The sequence below is a fragment of the Lepisosteus platostomus genome, chromosome 17 (assembly GCF_059453375.1).
Source record: "Lepisosteus platostomus isolate fLepPlt1 chromosome 17, fLepPlt1.hap1, whole genome shotgun sequence".
Classification (NCBI taxonomy): domain Eukaryota; kingdom Metazoa; phylum Chordata; class Actinopteri; order Semionotiformes; family Lepisosteidae; genus Lepisosteus; species Lepisosteus platostomus.
The window spans coordinates 12,774,722-12,797,682 of record NC_142627.1 but is presented as its reverse complement, the minus strand read 5'-3'; the positions used below and the strand labels follow the sequence as shown (position 1 = coordinate 12,797,682).

The window sequence follows — 22,961 nt, the reverse complement described above, 5'->3', positions numbered from 1 at the left end:
GTAACCGAAAACGTTGTATATAGATATGTATATATAAAATATCAATGTGCCAACGTCAATAAAAATAAATTATTTCGCATTCTATATCTGTTCCTATGGTTACAGCGTCACAGAAATCCAAAACCAAAGTTAAAGAGGACTAGAACCTTTACATTAGTGTATGGATTGTCATAGTGAAATAAAATGAATAACTGTGATTTGGAAAAACTTACAGTTTCTGCGGGAATGTTACACCCCCCTTTCTCACCACTTTTAACAAGCTATAAAGTGATTGTTCCCAGCAACATCAGCAAAATAACGTTGGATCTACTAACAAGTGACAGCGGCGCATCATACAAAATTGTAAGTCTAATAAGTGCAATGATTTCTGAGTGATATTGATGTTTTCCGTGGAATGCAACGTACTGTAAAATTACATATTCTCGTATGTGCAGTATGCACTTACACCCACAACGTCGAGCTTTGCTTTAAAAACGCAATACATAAATGTATTAAATAATTTTAAATAGCAATAAGTATCGGTTTTACAGAAATTCGTAAGGAAACTGCATTGCATCAACAATTAATTAATTATTAATTAGTGGGAAAACAATAGACTGAACTGTCGGCGATCATATTTGCATGATTTTTGTCAGCTGTGTGGTAGTGGTTCCATGGTGATTGAACTGAAAGATGGAGTGAACAAAGTTGACATCGAAGTTATCGCTGAGGACGGAACAGCTAAAATATACACAGTTGAGGTAACCAAACTGTCTGCCAGCGCTGCAGAGCTGAGTGGCCTCGAATTTCCTGAAGGTTTACAGCTTCAGCCAGCATTTGCTACCACCATCTTCGAATACTCGTGTGAGTACAATATAGCTATTAACAGGTATTTATTTCTATTTGAATATCTGTTTCGAGTTACTAAATACCCATTTCATCTACCCGTTTAGGTACTGTTCCTTTCAACCTAAATGCTTTAACTGTCCAGCCCAAAGTACCAGACAGCAACATGAAGGTTTCTGTGAATGAAGCAGATCCCTCTGACTCTGTACCGCTATCAGTGGGGGACAGCCTGCTGGAAGTCAAAGTTTCTTCAGCAGATGGCACCAGATCCTGTGTAAGAGCACACTGCAACATTTTCAAAGCAGGGGGAAGTACAGTATGCATGGAAAACGACACTGTTTACATGCATTGTAAATAGTAACATGGTTAAGAGTTCTTAAACAACAAGAGGTAAAAATGAATATGTTATCCTAGTCTTGCTAATTGAAGCATGTCAAATTAGCCAGTTGTGTGCAATGTCCAAATATGCAACTTAAACCCCAACATGATACATTAATGTACATTGCATAATGTCCAATTATACAACTTAAAGAACCATATGGTTTCTTGTCTTTCTCTTCTAGATTTACACAATTCTAATTACTCGAGAACAGATTCCGTATGTTATCACTTTCAATACTGTGAAAGACCAGATGGAATATGAGTGTCCTGTCTCCTTAACAGCATTTTACAGACCTGTCTCAATTAGTGGCAGGTGAGAGGATATAACTTTGACAGATATAATACCGGCTGTATTGATGTTGACTTTTTTAATGCACTTAACACTTGCGATGGAATCATTACAGTGCATATCACCTTAAAGTAGTTTTCATAACATACATGTGTTATTTATATACTTGAGTCATAGAACAAAAAGGCATATCAACCTGATGATATTGCACGTGTAGTATGTACCTTTGTGAAGGTAGAAAATGCTCCATGCAAGTATAAATCTGAATGACAAAGATATTAAAAAGCGGCCAGACAATTTAGAAATACTGTAGAGTTGGGCTCAATAAAGTGAGCCCTGTAGCGCTGTTATTCTATTTCCTTTTGCTGTCTTTTCTGCAGCGATCCAAAGCACGCATTTTCAGCTCCATACATCGATGTCCTCACCCGGCGGTCAAAGGTGGACCCACTAGATGAAAGTCCTCTAGGAGAGAGCTGGAAGGTGACGGAGTACGAAGTGGACAGGAGGATGTCAGCTGCCTCTGTGAAGTGTTGCTTTGCTTATCGAGGTATATAGACTCACACTCAGGGACACCTGAATAAGATAGGATAAGCTCACTTTTATTGGCCATATACAATTTCTTGTATGAGGAATTTGTCTTTTCGCATACCCCAACTTGCTCTCCATGAGACACACAGACAGGGAGAGAAGCTGGGGGTCAGAGCGCAGGGTCTGACATTTATACGGCACCCCTGGAGCAGCTGGGGCTAAGGGCCTTGCTCAGGGGCCCAACGGAGTAGGATCTTCCATGTAATTAGATTTTTTAAAAATATGTATTAACTATCACTTTGCCAGGTAATGTTAGCCAGCGTTCAGTTTGTTTTTTTAATCTTAAATAGATTATTGGACATTGAGGAATGGCATTCCTGTAGTTTTTCCTGAGACAAAGATGCTTAAGAATAATATGCAAGAACTGCTTCATTGAAGCAAGTCCATTACCAAACAGCAGAAGCTAATAAACCTTAGGTCGCAGACATATCTGGATATTTATTTAAAATGTTCCTTATTTTTCCTATTTCGTGTTAAAGGTGAAGGCATAATAGTTAACAGGGCAGCAGCTGAACTTTGCAGGCTAAATTATGAGTGGAGGTTATTTTGATTAGACCATTAGAATAATCCTTTAAAGTAGACAAAGTTAATGAAGAGTGCAAGTTGTCTACCTAAAATACTGTGTATGACTAATAGTTTTCATTTAAATAAGAATGTTTTGTCTTTTTCCATTTTAAGGTTGTGAGATTGTGCTAAAATTATCAGAGCTTGGCGAACATGTAACACACTGCCCACATAAGCCTCCATCTGAGCTGGATGTAAAGGTCAGGATCGTATTCAGAGGAACTTAGTATTTTTATGCCAAAGTCCCTGTTTTCAATTTTTTCTTAAACTTTTATCTATTATGTAAAGCCCAATGATCAATATCTGTAGTACAGTATATCTATCATTTTAAATGGAATTGGGTTTGTATAATTTCATTTTACATATATTTATATCCAGTAAAAAGCCAAGTTGTGTTTTGTAGTAGTGCCAAATGAAGAACTGCCTTGTAAGAACTGCCTTTTCTGAACTTGTATTCACAAAATGTAAATGTTTAATGTTTTCAGGGTGAAAAAACTGTAACATGTAAAATATATATTTAATATTTAAAATATTCTGTTACTATTACTAATGTAAGTATAAAAAAACATTAGTATTTAAACATTGGGCTTTCATGCTTAGAAACAATTTTAAGAATTCTTTACCTGTACTGTATGTAAAAATAGAATAACTTTGGTTCAAGTCAGTTAAGTGTACCTAATATGCAATTACTACCTGCTTTGTTGATCAAGTGCTGTTGGCTCCAGCGTTGCTAAGATACTCTTTTGTGGGTCACATTCTAAAAAATCAGTCTCCCACTAATGCTGAAAAATATTGTTTAATGTTCCTGTGACATTTTGATATGTCCTTGTTTGGCATCAGCGCTGGTAGATAGTTATCTATGAGAAGATGATTAGTGAAATAGATACTTTGTAAGTCAATTTTTAATATAACAGATCTCTGCCAAAGAAATGTAAGAAATGTGACCATGTTTGTGGTTTCTGTTTTATACTTTTTAAGTTAAACTGCTAATTTTCATAAAGAAAAAAAAAATAGTAGTAGCATAAATTGACTAGTTACACAGGACCCATGTTTCAGACTAACTTTCCATTCTGTGTAAGAATTTCACTTCTTTTATTTGAATACACAACTTAACATGAAGCCTTTTATTTCCAGGATGTTACGGACTCTGAATGGTACAAAGCACAGTCTGCTTCTTCAGATAGTCTTCAAACTGAGACAAAACATGTTCTGCAGGTAAACAAAAGATCACATGCTTACTGTAGATCACAATTATTTTACAAAAAGTGTAAATAATTTATTCTTTATTGATTTACATGTAATAAGAACAGTAAAGATTCCATGCCTGTAGTGTTTTTTTAAATAAAACATATTAGTAGTACTTAAGTAGTTATAAAACAGCTTTAAAAAACAGAATTATAATTTAAAATTAATAGTATGCATTTTCTGCTAGCCTAGGAGAAATGATGTTTGTACTGAATTCATCAAGTACTTTTGTTGCCTTCCTAAAAGTTTCCACGTAATTAGATTTTTTTTAAAGTATGTATTAACTATCACTTTTCCAGGTAATGTTAACCAGAGTTCAATTTGGTTTTTTAACCTTAAAAAATAAACACACAAAGAAATGCATTGTAACATTAATTCAAAGATTATAACGCTATATAAAAATGAATAAGGTATAGAAAATGAATCAAAATTATGGATTCTCTGCACTGCTTCTTGTAAGGGTAAACAACTCTTTTCTTTCTTTTTGAAAATATGATTCATCCTTTTCCTTGTTTTCAGATTTATTATTTAGATATGTATTTAATATTTACAAACAGTGTGCTTCTAAATATCCTGAATAGCATATCCTCACAAGTGTCATCCTCTGAAGGTTAATTATTCAATGATGTTACTAATTAAAAGAATGCTGTTGAGTGCTATTGAATATGGATATTTTGGACCTGAAAAACCAGATTAAAACACTAGTTTTATAGGGCTCCATATAAATGGTGGGACAACTGGATTGATAAGTGGGGTTATGGTTAAAGTTAGTTTCCAGAAAAAATGTATTTCAGGTTATGATGTAGCTTTAGCTGACCTTTTGGCTGGCTCTGACATTTGGGTTAGAGACTAACTTCAGCTATAATAAAGAATCAGTGTTGTGGCACAGCATTAGAGCTAATGTAATTTAACCAGTAAACAGTCAACTCTTCTACTATATATGAATTATTCGCCTTAAGCAAATTTCCAATAATCTCGAACTGCCTAATATTCTCAGGATAATGAAATTAAGCTATAAATTAAAAATTGGTTATGAAATATCACTTGAAGTGTGTTTTTTTAAAAAAAGAGCCGAAGCTGGGAGAAGAGGCTGCAGAAGGCACTCATGGAAGACGATGTTGACAAACTTTGTCACCATGCTGAAGAACACATTAAATTATATAAACAAAGGCTTCCTAAATCAGGCATGTTTTTCTTTATTCTGTTTTGTACTACAAGTCTGAAGCTTAATCATCCATACCAAATTACTTTGAGACTCCTTTGAGTAATTACTATATAGCAATAAAATTATATGAGTGGTATTAAACAACAGTTTGAACTCCTTTGTAGTAATTAGAAATTTACCACTGAGCTTAAAGTGTGAATGTTCACATTCTCTAGGTAATACTAGGTAATGGGGCATATTTCATAAGCAGAAGGGATGGTGAAAGACATCAAAGTGATTTCGGCTGAAATAAAATGCAATTAGCCAACTGACTGGCCAAAATAAATGATTTAATTTCTTGATGAGGTACTCAAGTATACCCAAAGTCCCGTTGCTGTATTATATAGAGAATTTTAAGACTAGAAAAATATCCTAAATTGATTAAATTTAAAAGATGAGGAATGAGAGTTTTAGAGAAGTGATTAAAGTAACATTTTAGTCATGTTTCCCTGGGTAGAAGTTTAAGTGGAACTGAAAAGCGAAGACATACTCTTAAAAATGCTAAACTGAGTTGATCCAAATATTCAAGTTTTAATAAAGCTCTTTATCTTATTTGAGTGCCTACACATCGTGTATATTGTATAAAAATTCTCTGAAAGCCTCCCACATATATAGGATAATTGTGCTGAAGTGTTTTCAGAGAAAAATAGAACACATTATTTATAAAGACCTCGTTGCTATGTACCAGACTACAAAATGTAACGCATTCTCTCACTTAGAACACAATATAGCATCTAATGCATTATTGTTTGTGATTTCCAAAAATTAAATGCAAGGTATAATAGATAACTAGAACTAGTTAGGATACTAGTTACTAGGATACTAGTAGAACTAGGATAAACGGTCTTCAGGGCTGCCTCTATTTCTTGTGCAGGGGGCATTACTCTGAATGAAGAAGGAGAATCCCCGCTGGATGCTTTACACCAGGTCTTAGTGGACTATGCCTCAGCCATCAAGCTGAAACCAAGGGATCCAAATCTTCACTTCCAGCTGGGTCTGGCATTTGAAGACCAGTACTACGCTACTGAAGTCTATGGGTTTAAGAGGAAGGTAAATGAAGCCTACTACTTCCATCCAGATTTGTCTCCAGATCTCTTGTGTTGTGTACAAGACGAGAAGAAAAGTTACAAATGAGAGGAGGCCATCTGGACCATCCTAATATGGTCACTAGTAGCTTATCCATCGGGAGGATCAAAATGAGTTCTGCTTCAACAACATGACTGTGCAGTTTGATCCATGTCCCCACAACCAGTCTTTGAGATAAAAAAGGAGTAGCCTCCTGTTTTCAATACTACATGCTTCATAATGGCATAGATATTCTAAGAATTCATGCCAAGTACTGCAGGAGTCTCATAATTATGTCAATATAAAGAACATTTTTATGCCTGAAATAATAACATTTGTATTAAATATTGGTTTATGGTAGCTGATTTAAAATACAAGCCAAACATGATTTTTCCATATCCCAATTAAACTGAGTCATTAAACTAACCTGACAAAGCATTATACTGTGATAAATGTGTAGAAACGCCTTTTTCTAAATGTTTCTTTATTCAAAACAAAATTCTAATATGTCTAAGGTTTCTTCATCTGGAGAATGTTATGAGGAGCAATATGATTGTCGTGCCGAATTTGTTTCCTGTGTTTTAATCAGGTTGAAGACGATCCACAGGACCTCAGTAGTGCCAAAGCCTCTGGAAGAGAGGATGAAATCCTGGCCATCTGCAAACTGCATGGCTTGCATGGCAAGCCTACGCTGGAAAATCAGCTCAAAGCTCTGGATGCTGAATTTCATCAGCTGAAAGAACAGGGCCAGTCAGCTAGGGCTGACTACATTCAGACCCTTTTTATCTGGTTATCAAAGAAGGCCGGAAAGGTAACTTCTTCAGTTATTTATAGTTCAAAGAGATGTTCCGCGGTACAAAGTGCACAGGGTTAGCTGTAAAATGCTAAGAGAGCTTTCATGTATCAGTCTTTCATCTTCATTCCATGGCTTTCCTGATACTTTCATTTTTTTTTGTTTGTGCTAGCCATTAAACCATTATTGGTTATTATAGCCATTATTTTTGAAATTCTAAAATGAGTGGTAATGGTAATATATCACAATAATATACATAATACATAAATAATGTATAATTATAATAATAATAATAACAATAATAATAATAATACATAAACAATATTAAAGTAATACTAGTATGTTACAATTATAATATAGTATTATTTTGGACTTTCTTATTAGGATGGTAGGACTGGGGTCTCAGATGAAGAAAGTCCACTCCACCAAGCTTTTCTGAAACACCTTGATGCCTGGTCTTTAAATCCCGATAACTGGGAGTACAATCTGTATGTAGGCAGATTTTTACTGCTGCGGGGAAAATGCAAAGAAGCACTGCAACACCTACAGACAGCTCTCATTCTCCGTCCCTCTTGGGCACCAACAAGGTACCTACTATGAATACACTAGCAGGTTACTCATTTATGTACTTCTGCTGATATTTTGTTCTAGATTATTAAGTGTTCCATTAAAAAAGTGCATTGTGCTACCACGATTTCAGGAGAAATGTATTATTGTATATTTCTGGTATTTTTTTCACAAAACAATTATCTAAAATGTACTGTATCTGGTTTAAGTCAATTTCTAACTTAAAGTCGAGATATTATATCATGCAGTACATAGAAACAGTTGCTGAAGTATCTAAATGTCAAACAATTAAAATGCTAAATTATTAATGTTTATTTAAACTACAGAGAAATTAAATAGATGGATGTGATTGAAAGCTGAATTACTGGAATAATGAAAATGAATGTCTAGCAAAGAATATTCAAACAAGGCTATATGTAGAGCTATTCAATTATTCTAACCATTAAAACTTTTTTTATATTTCAAGAGAAATAATGTCACTCTACGTTGCTACATTGAACTACATTAAGTTTTTTTCTGAGATAGATAAAATATGTGGGGTTTAATGCCATGCGTCTGTGCTGTTGCAGGTTTTACACAGGCCTAGCTCTGCTGCAGCAGGAAGGAGGGGCCGGTAGCCGAGTGCAAGAAGCTGTAATGTATCTCCAACAGGGTCTGGAGCAGCTTCTTACTCAGCAGTGTATCACTGAACAGTACACTCAGGAGAGGTATGAATCCTCCTTACTCCACAAAGTTCTTAGTGAATAATTCTAAGGATGTTATTAAGATAAGAAATGACAATTGGTTAACAATTTCAGTGGTATTTCCATCTTCTTTCCTGGTCTTGTAAGGTTTCATTATCTAAGTATGGCAATTATGAGATGGGAGACATCCAAGGAAAAGCAGGCTGCTGCTGTAAGGGGTGCTAGTGCATTTGTAGGTGGTGCTTTCCCTTCTGGAAAAGAATTTCCAAATCAAATCCCCAGGATTGTGACCAAGGCCATGGTACTGGAGGAGATATTGTCCTCTAAACGAGACAATAATCCAAAGCCTTTTGTAATTTGGCTATTAAAAATCCATGTGCACTATCCATAAGAGTAGGGGTCATGGAACCCAATCTCATGGCTAATTTAAATTCTGGCCTCCTTAAGGTTCTTTCTTAATTCAATTGTGGAAAAAGCTTCTGGCTTCTCTACCTGATCTCCTAAATAGTAGTGCTGCTTACCAGTTCATGAGTCCTGTGTCCAATATTAGACTATGTTTCTGTGGATATTTTTCTGAGTGCTTTGGTTTTCTTTCAAAGACATGCAGACTAGATCTGACTGAATATTCTAAACTGGACTGGCATCCTGTCCGGTGTGAGAGAAGTCATGTGTTTTCAGTCCCACCTTTCGCCTGCTTCCAGTATAAACTCCAGGTTGCCACAGCTCTCACCAAGAAAATCATAATTTTTTGAGTGGATGGAGTGGTAAACCAATCATGTTTGAGTGGTTTAAGAAAATATATATGAAACGCTTTTTTGCACAAAATAAGTAAATGCATGCATTCTTTAAACCATCTTTTCCTACTGTTAACTTTTCTTTCAGAAAAAATGGCCTAGACTCTGCTAACCTGTTCTCCACTGTGAACACACAGCTGTTGCGAGGCTGCCTCAGTCTGGGAACACTGCTCAAAACAGTTAAATGCCCAGAGAAAACAATGAACCCAGAGCAAGTCTTTCACATGTGAGACAGAATTCATGATGTGTTTGTAAAGGATAATCATGTGCAGTGTATTATATTGACTTATAATACTGAATATTCTGATAGTTAAATTAATATATTTTTGTTTTAATCCTGGCTTTTCAAATTGTAATTTAAAATATACAGTAGATCAAAATGTGTTCTAGTCTACTATTCTTAAAATAATAACTGTTTATGCATTCTCATTTATGTATGAACAATTACTAATGTCATGTAGTACACTTTAAAATACTCCAAAAATAATTTAAAAAAAAGTATTTGCCATTCAAGCCAGGATGTCTTGACATGAATTCCAATGCTTGCTACTCTGGTTGCTAATGTAATTAGCGAACAGCTTTTCATCACTCACCAGTTTTGAGAACAACCTTTTCCTGGCGTCTGCGTTTCAGCGTGGCCGATCTGGCAGCCAGGAGCGTGAGCCGGTGTGTGTCCCGCAGCGCGGCGCTGCAGCAGCTGGAGTGGGCATTGCTTGAGGCACACTACTCCTTGGTGGAGACTCTTCGAGCCAAGCCCAGGGGCAATGAGTCCTGGATTGCCAAGAGGTGCCAGGGGCTAACTGCCTTGATTAGACTCACTGCTATCCCTCCCTGCAGAGAGCTTCTAGACATGCAGAACAAGGTACATACAGTGTGTCCAATAAAGAAATAATGTACTGCAGTACAGCCTCCTCTTGTTCTCTTAACAGGCTTCGTAAAGACATCTCTCTTTTGGTTTCTACAGAACTTTATGTAGAATAGTCATGAGTGATATTTTCAAAATCATATTATTGCTCATTAAACCCAGCATTTTTTGTTTACCAGTAGTCTGGCCTCTATGTTTGTAGTACTTCTACAGTCTTGAACTTGGTGCCACCCTATACTGATCATATAATTGCTGTGGAGCACATTTTTTAAACCTTTTTAATGACTTCTTGTTTTTACACATATTTCTGTGGACTGAAAGTATTCTGCCTTATGATAGTACATCGTCACCTGTCCTTCATGTCAACAGGTATGCCAGTTAGGGGTTCTTGCCACACCCTGCAGCAGTCATGCCCTGTACCTTCTTGGCCTGGCACAGCTTGCTCAGTATGAAAGTGACCCCGATTCTGAGCAGGGCCAGCATGCCATCAGTGACGCACGCCTCAGTTTCCAAGCCAGTATCAACCTTGAAAACATGCCAGACTCTGGACCTCCCCCAGAACAACTAGCAAGTAAGCAGAATACCATTTTTTCTTTACAAGATACCCTTTTTTTTAAGCAGTTACAGATGTCCTTCCTACTGAAAATGAACATGCTAGCAATGTTTTCTGTTTTAATTGGGAAGCCAGCCAATCAATGTGTCAATTTTACATATAGCTTTCCTTTACAAAACAGGACAAAAGTGGTGGCAGGACTGGCATGCCAGGGAGAAAGAGAAGGAGAAAACCACCCAGCAGTCTCTTACTGCTGCAGGGGCAGCGGGATCTTCAAGCCCCATGCCAGCTGGCAAAGGAGCTACAAGAGGGAAGGGAGTCACAGCCAGAGGAAGTGTTCCAACACCTGCGAAGGCTTCAGTCCCAAGTCGAGGAGGAGGAACCCCCTCACCAAGAGCTGTGCCCATGTCCAAGACCACTGCACCTGGCTCAAGGTCACATGGGAAAGCAAGCACGCTTTGAACTCTGAGATGTGTATGGCAGAACAAGGCACTTATAAGAAATACACTTTTAAATTAAACATGGGTAGTTATATTTAATAGAACAAGGGATTCAAATGCCAAGGACATTCCAGAGAAAAACTGGGACGTTTGTGCATATGCCAATTATTCTAACAGCCGTTGAGATGATGTAATGAAACAGTTGCATCTACAACACATACAGCTGGATGGGAAGTCCATAAAAAATGTTCACTTTCATCTTCATTTTGTATATTGCTTTTTAATGAACAGACTGTTTTAAAATATTTGGTTAATACCAGCCTAAGTTAAATGTACTGTACTTTTTTAGAACTGATGCACTATAGTTATTTTAATGCAGGATAATGCATAGCAGACAGATAGGATATTGGACTAATGTAATGCATCTTTTATTGAGAACTGTTCATTTATTTTTCATTGTATTCTATAAAAAAGCACAGAAGTACATATCCAGTACTCTGCACCCCAACCACCTTTTACTGTTCTTTCTCCACTAGGTGGCAAGCTAGTGTTGTGACTCCCGAAAAGTTAAATGGGGCATCCAAAACCGCCACTAAAACAAGTTCTAAATCACAGCTTGCTCCCAGAAGGTCCGACAAGCAAGAGTGTTGTCAGTCTCCTCAGATAAAACCTGTTACTGCTGAAGGTGAGGAACACATTTTGGAACTGTTTTTCAGAGATTCATATAAAGCATGCTATTATGTAACAATTTTACATTATGTTTTTGTGATTTTATTTACACAAAGTCTTTCAAATTTTCCATTTATGCATACAAGGATAAAAATGAATTGTAGCAAACTATTACGTTTATGGCTCATATTGAACTTGCCGATATATCATCAACCTTCCATCCTGAAGTATTGTCAGCTATTTTTTGGTAATGATACTAAGCTGATAAACTGTAATTCTTTACACTGGAAGGATCTTTAGATGGGCTGCCAGGTTGGTGCAGTGGTCAGCATTGCTACCTTACAGCCCTGGGGCCCTGGGGTCAATTCTTGGGGTGCTATCTCCATGGATGAATCTCCCTGTTTTCATGTGGGTTTCCACTGGGTGCTCTGGTTTTCTCCCACAGTCCAAAGACATGCTGGTAGGTTAATTGGCTTCTGGGAAAATTGGCCCTGGTGTGAGAGTGTGTGTGTTTCTTATGTCTGTGCCCTGCAATGGATTGGCATCCCATCCAGGGTGTATCCTGACATATGCCCGTTCCTTGCCGGGCTAGGCTCTGGCTCAGCTATGACCCCGTTTTTGATATGTGGTTAGAAAATGGATAGATACATCTTCAGATAGAAACTGGGGAGGCAGTGCTATTGAGGACAAAGGTAGCAGAAAGTTTTTTGATTTCTGTTTCATATTTGGAAAAAAAATAAGTCCAAAAAAAGGTCCATCACTACTGTAATTTTTATTTATTGTAGGTAACATTACTCAAGAGCTTGTGCCAGCAAGTCCTGCCAATAGCCCAATTTCGATAAACCAAGGATCACATACTCATCGCCTTGGTCTTGCACGTGCTCTGTCTCGGACCGAAGACACACAAGAACAGGCCTGCAAGCTCTATGAGGAAGTCATTACAATGGCACCAGAGGTGTGCACTACACAGGCCTCCTTCTTCCTCTTTGCTTTTTTTTGGTATCTATATTAATTTATCTGATCTTAATAAGACTTAGGTTAAAGGGCCAACCTGTAACATAAGCCCTAATGCAGCTAAGCAGTTATAGATACCTCTTAATATCTGCATTTAAGACAAAAACGTTTTCAAATACCCATTGAAAAAGAAAATTAAAGTTCAATGGTAATCTACAAAAGGGACATTTCCCGTAAAATTCACCCCTTCATTTATTTTTTAGGTTCATGATGCCTATATCGAACTTGCTGACCTACTAATAAAGACTGACCCTCTGGCTGCTGTAGACGTTTACTGCAAATTTCCTCTAAAACCAGTCAATGAACAGTCTTTTGATGATGCCTTCATTACTGGAGAAATTGTGCGCATTCTCATGAAACAAGAGCTATATGAACATCCAAATTTGGCCTCTACCTTCATTGCATATGGAAAGGTCATGGGACTAGGTATGTGCTTTTAAATGTACAGCCACCGAAGAACTGAATTATTTAAAAAATAAACCTAATATTGAGACTTATTTTATACTGTAACACTATAACAACATATTGTGCATGTGAGTCCTGAATTTTTATTAGGGTTGCCAGGTGACCCCATAGTCACCAGAAACTTTTGAGATGGAACAATATTTTTACAGTTCTCCTGAAACTTAATTCAGTTAGTGTAAACTTGATACTGCAACTTAATTATCAGGACCTGCACGATAATTATAACAATACAATTCTTATGAATAAATAAAAATCACGTAGAATATTTTTCATTTTCTCTGGAATCAGTCCATCATTTTCAGACATCCCTTAAAACCTGAAATTTACATCATATTCGTACTATTGTCCTAATTTGTTCCACTCAGAAGTTTTAAATTGTAATCTGATCCTTTTATAAAGTAATGTTAGATTGATAGTATAAAATGGGATCCTACTCAATTTAAGTCACATCCTTTAAGAAACTGATAGCAGCAAGTGACTCAGTAAGAAGAAAAATAACTCCTGAGTTATTATCCATAAAGAATAATTTTCTTAGCAGGCCTTGTGCCTAAACAAAGCATTAGCATTATTTATGATTTGTAAAGCTCACAGAAGATTATTTTCATCATTCCAGACTCCATACCAAATCAACATTATTGAATTTAAATTGCTGATATTAAACAGCAATATCAATGCAGTAATGTTTAATTGATCTTCAATTCCTGTTGTCTCAGTGTCCAGACATTATCAGGCCAGGTGGTTACTCTATATTTGATGTCTATAGGCCAGTCTGTATGAGCTGGTTTTCTCACAGTATTCTGCAATGCCTTTATGTTGTAGATGTAATCTCATTCCAGAATACATTTTACAAGGTTTGTTTTGAAAATTGTGAAATATTTTAATCAAAGGCATATTAAGAAATAAGGGAAGTTTAAAGCATAATGCCTTAGTTATTGATTTATATACATTGGTTTTTTTGTAGGATGCCTGGAAAAATATATTAATATTCTTGAAGGAAAATATAAAACAAAGCTTTTGAAGACAATTTATGCTGGGATTCACGACAAATCAGTTGAAGACCAGGATCTGCAGGAATTCTTTCGATTCAAGTGCTGGATCTGAGAAAATAGTTAATTTTCACGTGGAACTGCAGAAATTACATCATTTAATTTTCCTCCATAGCAATGTCATGATAAATGCTTCAATTGTTGGAACAGTTCCGTGTCAAACAAGATTAAAAAAAACAATTTGGGCACATCTATACAAAAACATATCTTGGCAAAAGCTTTAAACAATGAAGAAACACAAACAATTTGGAAAACAAATTATTTTAAAAAAGGATTTTTAATACAAATTAAACTTAAAGGAATACAAATAAATTAATGGAATTCTAAAACCTGCAATATGTGTTTTATGTAATTCTTACTTATATTACACTGTATGTGGAATTTGTGTTTGTTCTCCTTGTATGTTCCGCCATGCTGGCTACACCAGCAAAGCAACTTATTGCAAAGAGTTTCTAGCTAGAGCAAAGGCAATATAGTACAGACATAATGCATCAAGTTCATTTTGATAGTACTCACCTGCCTTCCAATCACCTTTCAACTGTGTAGTTAACATGCTATATTATGCCTTTCTAAAGAGGCAGTAACAACATAAGAATCACAGAAAACAAAACCAGAATAAAGAACTCATCTTCATCTTGTTTAACATGGGTGTTTTTCTTCTCCAGAATTAATTTTCTAAGTCAACATTATAATTTCGAATTACTCTGTACTCCAGTAATAAAATTAAATGTGCTTAAGGACAGCTAATATTTTCAATATTTTCAATGTCATTTTTCTATACTCTATTGAGTTTAGTAACAATGAGGACTCTCACGGTCTGGTCAAATGCAGAGGTTACACAGAGACCCTGTTTATCAGGACTCCAGTCAAGACTTGCAATGGGCTGTGTTGACAATGTCACATTCTGAAGAAGGCTGACAGACCCTGCCACTCCCATATCAATATCATCTGCATCCTTCTTAGTTCTTTGAGCTGGATATTCACTGAAATAAACAAGTAAAAAAGATTTAAAAAAATCTGTACACTACAGAAATATATCTTAACTACAGCAGTGAAATCTACTATTTTTCACAACCACAATTAAAACAAAACCGGGACAAAAATCAACAACACTTATACTTTCAGATTCAGTTTTAACCAAAGGAAAATCAATCCCCATGGAGTTTATTTTCACAGCACTACCAGATTTAAACAATCTGACATATTAGAATCACCCATCAATAATTCACTAAAAGAAAAGAAACCTTAAAAACTAAAACAAAAAGTATTTTTATTTGGTTTTTTGTCTTAATATCTATGGTATTATAGGGCATGGTTAACAGATTTCCAAAGACAATTAACATACGATTTTTTAAAATGTATTTGCCAAATACTTACTATTTCCAGAGATGTAGGTTCCCAGCTCCTCCTGCTGTCATGAAGATGTCTCTGTTTTGTGGCAAGTGTCCTACTTGCCAGATGGTAGATTTATGGGCCTAAAAAAGACAATGTGATCAGATTTTAACAAACTTTTTCTAAGCGTACAGCATGTTTACAATGTCTTGATATGCACTTTATCAAAACATCATGAACTACAAAAATGTATTCATGTTTTATGGGGTATTCACATGGAAATCCTGTACATTCATAGAAAATTCATAGAAAAAGAGTAATCTGTCAAACAGCAAAATAATATATCACAAATGATATATCCCCTGCTTAATAATGAAAGGGGTCAATGTATCAAAATTACACAGAAACATAAGTATTTCCTCTTCTGTATATTCATTTTCTCCTGAATTTCAAATATTTTCAGAACTTCAGAACAGTAGTTTTAAAAGGACATCATTCGCTTAAATCATGAGACAACAACTGAGAACTCTGACTGTTCCTATAAATACACATATAATTAAATATCTGAGTTGTACTTTCAACAGTAAGAAGCTCTCTTTGAGCAAATTTCAGCATAAGAAGCCGACAGCATGTAAAGATTTACATATAAAGAGAAACTTTGTATTTTAAGAAAAGTAAGCTTTCACATCTTCCAAAATGGAAAGCCAAAATCTCTCTTCGGTTCATTACCTTTTCAGCAACTGATGCAAAGCCCTTGGTGGGGTGCTGTGTTCTCATGTCAAACACATGAAATTTTCCTTCCAGTGATGTGGCAACAAGTTTATTCATATTGATATCTTTTCTGTCAAACTCGACACAACATACCTGTCAATTACACAAAAAATGAAACCAAACACTGCAACTCATACAATGAAAAGAAGACATTACAGAAACATGATGTACAATAACACAATATGCACCCACATTAATATAACTCAGTTATAACTCAAACCAAACAGTCTTAAAAAGCATTAAGAAAATTCATAGAAATACAATGGACTTGGCAGAATTGAAGATCATGCAAGATGAAAACTTGGTAAACACTACACAATGTATTACTGTTTTACTTTCCTTCAAGAATGCAACATCTTTTCATCCTGTCAATCAAGTACCTTTTGCTGTTGGAAAAGCCAGATTCACTGTCATTAAGATAGAGTTTTAGCATTTACTAATTATTCAGAAACAGTTCAACAGTAAAAAAAACTGTCTAGTTATATGTTAATCGGAATGCTTTTAGTTTAAAACTGATACTGCTGTTCCACCTTACCCCATTTTTAATGTTTGTTTCCCATCTTAGCGACATATTCCTCAGATCGAAAAGTTTAATATCGCCGTTATCATATCCAGCACACACACAGCGGTCCTGGTCATTGAATGCATGTCCTAACTCAAACAAAATGTAAAATCAGATTCTGAACTACATCTAGACACAAACACATTGATACTACATTATATAATGGTGATAGATAACAGGTTAAACACTAATCTTGTGTTCCTCATTACGTCTTTATGATATACAGAGGTAAAAAATTTAATCTTAAGAAGGCTACCTGTATTCTGTACCTTATTTTATATATATAGTATGTTTAGGCAGGCAGAAAAATAGTTGTATGTATCACTTAAATACAAATACTCAATATAATTTTGAAAGGCATTACTACCAAATAAAGAGTGCACTGAGTAAGTAAACAAAATTAAAACCTCTTCAACATACATGAAAACTTCTATTTGGAAATTTCATTTCATTTTTTACATAAAGCCTCCAAAATATATACTTCAGCTGTCACGACACAGTAAATGCAACATTAAAAGCATTTCAACTGTGAAATGATTAAATTTTGGCAACCAAGGAATGCAATTAAACCACAAAAAACTTGATGATTTTCAATACCCATATCCATATAAAAAATCAACAGGATTAATTGTTAAAAACATTTGGACCCCGAAAAAGTATTTCTCATGTATTTTATTTCAGGCTAAAAATGTGGGTGATGGATTGCTTTAACACCATTTGGAACAATCTTGGAAAACCTCAAACATAATATGAAGAAAACAGTAGCCACATGTTCCTTATACATACCAAATGCTACAGTCCAGCAATCTCTCTTTGACTCTCCTTCAACTGGTTCCATATTTGCAACTGGAGTGTCTTTCTGCCTTGGGTCCCACACTTTAACTGTTCCTGTATAAATCAAAACATACATTTCAGCATTTTAACGTGAATTAAAATATATTCTGCACACTACTTGTTACCAAGTTCATAAGCCACAAGTACAAAGTTTACATGAACATGAACAGCATGTGTTTACCATCTCTGCTCCCAGTCACAATCTCTGGGGCTCCATCTCCAATACCCAGGCCTCCTACACCATCAATGGCATTCACAATTTCCTTGTGTGCTTTCACTGAATAAACCGGGACATCCGGCACTTCAAGATTCCTACAAAATATATTTTGAAGGAATTCAAACAAAGACTGTGCGCATGTTCACGTTGAAATGTTGAAATTCTGCCATTCACACCAGACAAATTCACCACTTTCCCAAATTATGTTTCTGAATGACAGAAGCACTATAACCTCTCAGCTGCAAACAACTTTTATTTGGTATAATTCAAATAATACTAATAAAGCCTCATTAAGAGGACAAAAGCAAAACAGGATACCATGTATTCATTAGGGACTGCTTTAGCTGAGAATAAAACAGCCTTGTTTTATGCAATACTTGCATCATTTGCATTTTCTCTCACCCCAGAAAGGAAAGACGTGGTTCACCTTAAGCTTCTTACTGATAAAAGTTAAATTTACCAGATATTGAGGTTCCCACTAAAATCTCCAGTAGCTAGATGCCTCTGCTGTATTGAAGTCGCACCAAATGTTCCACACTTAATAGGCTTGGCCTTTTCAATCTACGAAAAGACAAAACATGACAACATTTCGGACGCTGAAATTGGCGTGGATAGCACACAAACCCAAACCAATTCAATGCAAATACATCGGAAAATCTGTCTGTTTATAACTTTCCCCACGACAATCCATTGCAGTCATCTGGATCGCAGTCACCAAGAGACCTGAACTTTAAGCTTAATCAAACGAATAGTTCTCGTTTGTCGTCTTTCTGTTAAAACAAGAACAATGTGCGACTTAAAAACCCAGTAAAGGTGTTGCCCTTATGGACAAAGCGTGCATTGCCATGGTAACGATCCGGCGAATTATTTTCTAGAAAACTGCCTTGCCATTTAAATATCTAAATAAATGACCAATACAAATTATAATCAACAGGATACGTTGGCCAGACCTCTTTGACAAGCTTAGCTTCTCCGTGTTGGACTTCATAGATTTGCATCACTCCCGTTCCCCTAGCGAAGTTCCCCATGCACACAAACTTCGCACTGCAGGGTATCCATTTGCAATCAAACACAGTGTAGTTGAGACTTTTCTGTATGTGAGAGATAATCTGCGGCTTCTCCAAAGGAGTCGACATTGCTTCTCGTGAGGCGGCGTATGTTCAAATTCAAAGATGAAAGTAAAAAATGTCTAAAAAGTAGAAACAAGGCTCCAGCTCTGACAGCACGTCTCGTCACTGGTCACGTCTAGCAGTGTGGGCCACAGCTACTGTACCGTCGGGTTTCCATTTCCTAACTCAGCCGGAGGACCCTACAAACTGCAAGCTGTCTTGTGCCGCGCCTGAAGCAATTGCGCCACACTTGAAGTCGCACAGAAATCCTTAGACATTCTTCAAAATTAATTATCTGCACCCCTGTACGCTGTCGTTTCAGATCGTGTTACAGACTGAAAATATATTGAACACCACTACCGTAGCAATAACGTATGTATTTAACTGTAGCGAGCTGTTACAGTGATTAAAACATTAATTCACTTTTAAGCTTACATTTTTAGATCTTTAGCAATAACGAAGGATTTTTAGAACCTACACAGTACAATACCCTGTATTTATTTGTATTGTAAGTATGTAACATTCTTTTTTACCTTTGGGTCCTAGGAGGGGTAGTGACGCAGTCCTGAAAGTCGTCTATTTGTTTTTATGAGAAGGACCCTGGTGGACACGTTAGGTCCTTTTACAAGATGGTGTCTTACCGCATGTGTTGCAGTTGTTAGTGTTCTATAAGAAGTACAGGGATTTTTCTCATTGCAGGAGCTGTTTATTGCTTAACAATGGAAGTTGAACAAACGACGAGGACTGGTAACGAGCCCAGCAGCAGTACGGGCTGTCAGAACGTGGCCGATGAGTTTAAGCAAGTTAAATCAAAGAAAAACATCAAGCGAAAGCGTCAAGTTGACGATGGGCAGATGGAAACTGAAGTTCACAGGAAGAGACCCGAATTTCCACCCATTTCTGGAGACAAAATGAAGGTAAAGTAGTTAACACTATTTGTAGATTATACGATCTGTGGTGTAACATGTGCTTCTTTGGGGCTAGCTAGTCGGAGTTACCTGCTGATTATGCTATTTTTTCGTCGTTTTATAGGGAGATTCTGATGAAATGCGAAAAATCCCTGTACCGTCACATCGGTATACACCTTTGAAAGAAAACTGGATGAAGATCTTCACTCCCATCGTAGAACATTTACAGTTACAAGTCAGGTTTAACCTTAAAACAAGAAATGTTGAAATAAAAGTAAGTTTTTACCTTCTTAACTGAAACGCCTCTTAACGCTGATTGGTGTTATTCTACTATAGACCTACTCAGTCGTTCTGAATTTAACGATTAGAAATATATTTGGTAGTATAAATTGCCAAACAATTTTAGAGTCAGTACCTTTTAGAATAATGCGTGTGACTGGACTGTGTAAGGGTAGATGCAAACTATTTAAGCATCCTTTTAATGTTTCATTACGTCAAAATCTAGTAATTGCCTTCTTCAACAATAATTAGGCTACAACCTGACGTCATCAAACCTATAACGTAATTAATGCGTTTATTTTTTTCAGACCTGTAAAGAAACACAAGACATAAGTGCACTTACCAAAGCAGCAGACTTTGTGAAAGCATTTGTACTAGGATTTCAAGTGGAGGTGAGTTTCTTACCTTATGTATGTACAGTATGTATAAAATGACTAGATTCAGGTAAAATATGGGCAAATATTGGGATTGCTCCTATGGCTTTCATGTTTTTGAAAAATACATAACATTGACTGTTATGTGATGTTGTACATCTGGTTTACATTTGAGAACCAAGCATAATATAACATAAGGGCTACTAATGAGAGGAAGTTTAGGTCATCTAACATACTTGCTTGCCAATGGCCAGTTGATCAGAGTTTCATCCAGCATTTCTTAAAATAAACTAGGTTATCAGCCTTGTTGAACACGCCAGGTAGTTTACCTGAGGCATCTATGACCCTTTATGTTAAAAGGTGCCTTCTGTTTTAAGTTATAAATGTACTTCCCATTAATTTCCATTTGTTTTCTGTGTTTTACAGAAAAGGTATTTGTTCAATCCTGGGAATGTACCTAATTGCTCTTCTTCAGACTAATGTAGTGTAACATGGTGACATTTTATATTATTTTCTAAGTCGGGTCTTCTTAGATGTAAATATATTAATATCCCTCAATTTGGAGTAGGTACTGAGGTAAAGAATTAAACACACTCGGCGTTAAACAACAGATTTGTTTGTTCACAGGATGCCCTAGCCCTTATCAGATTAGATGAGCTGTTTCTAGAAACCTTTGAGGTCACCGATGGTAAGTCCTTAGTCAGTATTAAAGTCTGTGGCATGGATTTTCTGTTACTCATTTAAAATGACCACTGGGCAAAATGTCCAACCATGTGGAACCATCTAGCTCGTTTGTGGCTTATGTGAGCTTCGGGTTTAACGTTAATGAGGAACTGAAGTCATTTGATAGTTTTGACATCATTCATGTTTATGTGGTAAAGTTGCTGTCCTTGCAACACCTTATACTCGAGGTTGTTGAAGTGTTGTAGTCAGTTCCAGAATGGTGCAATCTGTCAGCTTCTTAACTAGGTGTTAATCTTCAAGCCTGCGAGTTTTCTTTTTGAAATGCAGGGTCATGTAGAAGTCAACCAACCAAGATTCTGATTTAAAAAACAGAGCAGCTGGGTACTGCCTAGATAGTGCCCTGGGCTGTAAACAGTCTCATTTTTATTCTTTAAATGCTATTAAGATGTCCCTTTAAATTATTTTCTGTGGATTATTAATACTGATAGGGTACCTCATATGTTCTAAGAGGTGCGTAAGCGAGGTAGACTCCCTTTAATACAACTCAAAATACCTTTTTTTTTTTTTAAGTTAAACCGTTGAAGGGAGATCATCTTTCCAGAGCTATAGGAAGAATAGCAGGCAAAGGAGGAAAAACTAAATTTACAATTGAAAACGTGACCCGGACAAGGATCGTCTTAGCGGATACGTGAGTACTTTTGTTTTACCCTGTCATTGTGTCTCAACCTGCTGGGCAGTGGGTGTGAAGAATAACCCTATACTGAACTGATCTTATAAATACTCCATTGTTTTATGTACAATTCTGAGTATTATGCAAGATATAAAGAATTACAGGCTGTATTTGGCAAATAATATTTTCCCTTTTGTTTTAGAAAAATACATATTTTGGGATCTTTCCAGAACATTAAAATGGCACGAACAGCTATATGCAACCTCATTTTGGGTAAGTTTTGTATAGGAGTCTGTACTTTTAATTCCATAAGATTTATACTGCATTTTAGAACAAAAAAATTATATTGGGGGTAAAAAGCCTGAACCTTTTGACAACTACCCTTGAGATTTGTAGACCAGTGAACAGCAGATGTCTTAACCTTAAGTGTTTTCAGTCCATTGTTTTCTGAAGTTATTTCCATAGCCATATTACTGTATGTAAAACAAACTCCCCTGCTATATTGTAACATTTAATGTTTAAAAAAACTGTTATGATCTGTAATATTTTTTAATTTTTCCAACAGGAAGCCCTCCATCAAAAGTTTATGGTAACATTCGAGCAGTGGCCAGTCGAACTGCAGAGAGATTTTAGGAAATTCTGGACAATTGGAACATTTTTGGGTGTTCTAGAAGTACAAATCACTGTGACTGAGGCCTGCTGGAGTTTGATGATTAAAGACTTCACGGCACCAACAAGTGTACAGGATTTGTAATTAACTGTATTGTTATACTTCACTGTGGATCAATGATGAACTTAAATCTGAAGCACAGAGTTAAGTTGTGAATTGCAACTTTGTTGTGGAATAAAGCTACATCAACAGCTGATGGCTTGACTTAAAATAATGTGCAAAGCAATCATGTGGTATTGGGCAGTTTTGAAACGTTTTATACATTTTCCAGATGCACAGTACTATTTGTACTCGTTCTGATAGGAATCAGCTTCCAGAACCATAAGTAATATGTAGTTGATGCATTACGTGCTAGTAAAGTTACTTTCAGATTCATATCAATAGAATATTACATCAATACAGCTGGAGGGTTTATTTTCTCACGTATGAAGTATATTTGTATATTTAAAGACTGGGTTCAGTTTAAAATTATTTTTTATAGACATGGAGCATTCAGCTTCT

The 22,961-nt window shown here is 36.1% G+C and overlaps 3 protein-coding genes across 3 annotated transcripts; 2 read left to right on the top strand and 1 right to left on the bottom strand.

Moving 5' to 3' along the window:
* The first annotated feature begins 3 nt into the window (after positions 1 to 3).
* Positions 4 to 14,797, top strand: LOC148646167 (uncharacterized). Its single transcript, XM_088610240.1, has 20 exons — positions 4 to 342; positions 636 to 843; positions 933 to 1,099; positions 1,389 to 1,519; positions 1,876 to 2,042; positions 2,762 to 2,847; positions 3,782 to 3,862; positions 4,962 to 5,076; positions 5,971 to 6,146; positions 6,751 to 6,972; positions 7,339 to 7,541; positions 8,091 to 8,228; positions 9,087 to 9,224; positions 9,632 to 9,860; positions 10,233 to 10,434; positions 10,598 to 10,850; positions 11,393 to 11,541; positions 12,311 to 12,480; positions 12,743 to 12,965; positions 13,966 to 14,797. Exons 1-20 carry the CDS (start codon positions 184 to 186, stop codon positions 14,103 to 14,105), a joined length of 3,357 nt encoding a protein of 1,118 aa, XP_088466366.1. The 5' UTR covers positions 4 to 183; the 3' UTR covers positions 14,106 to 14,797.
* Positions 14,309 to 19,087, bottom strand: dnaaf10 (dynein axonemal assembly factor 10). The gene is made up of 8 exons (XM_088610241.1): positions 18,717 to 19,087; positions 18,227 to 18,327; positions 17,731 to 17,861; positions 17,502 to 17,603; positions 16,689 to 16,804; positions 16,112 to 16,246; positions 15,428 to 15,525; positions 14,309 to 15,033 (listed from the first exon to the last, which is right to left on the bottom strand). The coding sequence occupies exons 1-8, from the start codon at positions 18,900 to 18,902 to the stop codon at positions 14,826 to 14,828; spliced, it is 1,077 nt and encodes a 358-aa protein (XP_088466367.1). The 5' UTR covers positions 18,903 to 19,087; the 3' UTR covers positions 14,309 to 14,825.
* A 391-nt stretch (positions 19,088 to 19,478) lies between these two features.
* Positions 19,479 to 22,654, top strand: pno1 (partner of NOB1 homolog). Its single transcript, XM_088610242.1, has 7 exons — positions 19,479 to 19,792; positions 19,908 to 20,057; positions 20,371 to 20,454; positions 21,064 to 21,124; positions 21,691 to 21,808; positions 21,993 to 22,063; positions 22,356 to 22,654. The coding sequence occupies exons 1-7, from the start codon at positions 19,595 to 19,597 to the stop codon at positions 22,421 to 22,423; spliced, it is 750 nt and encodes a 249-aa protein (XP_088466368.1). The 5' UTR covers positions 19,479 to 19,594; the 3' UTR covers positions 22,424 to 22,654.
* The last annotated feature ends 307 nt before the right edge of the window (positions 22,655 to 22,961 follow it).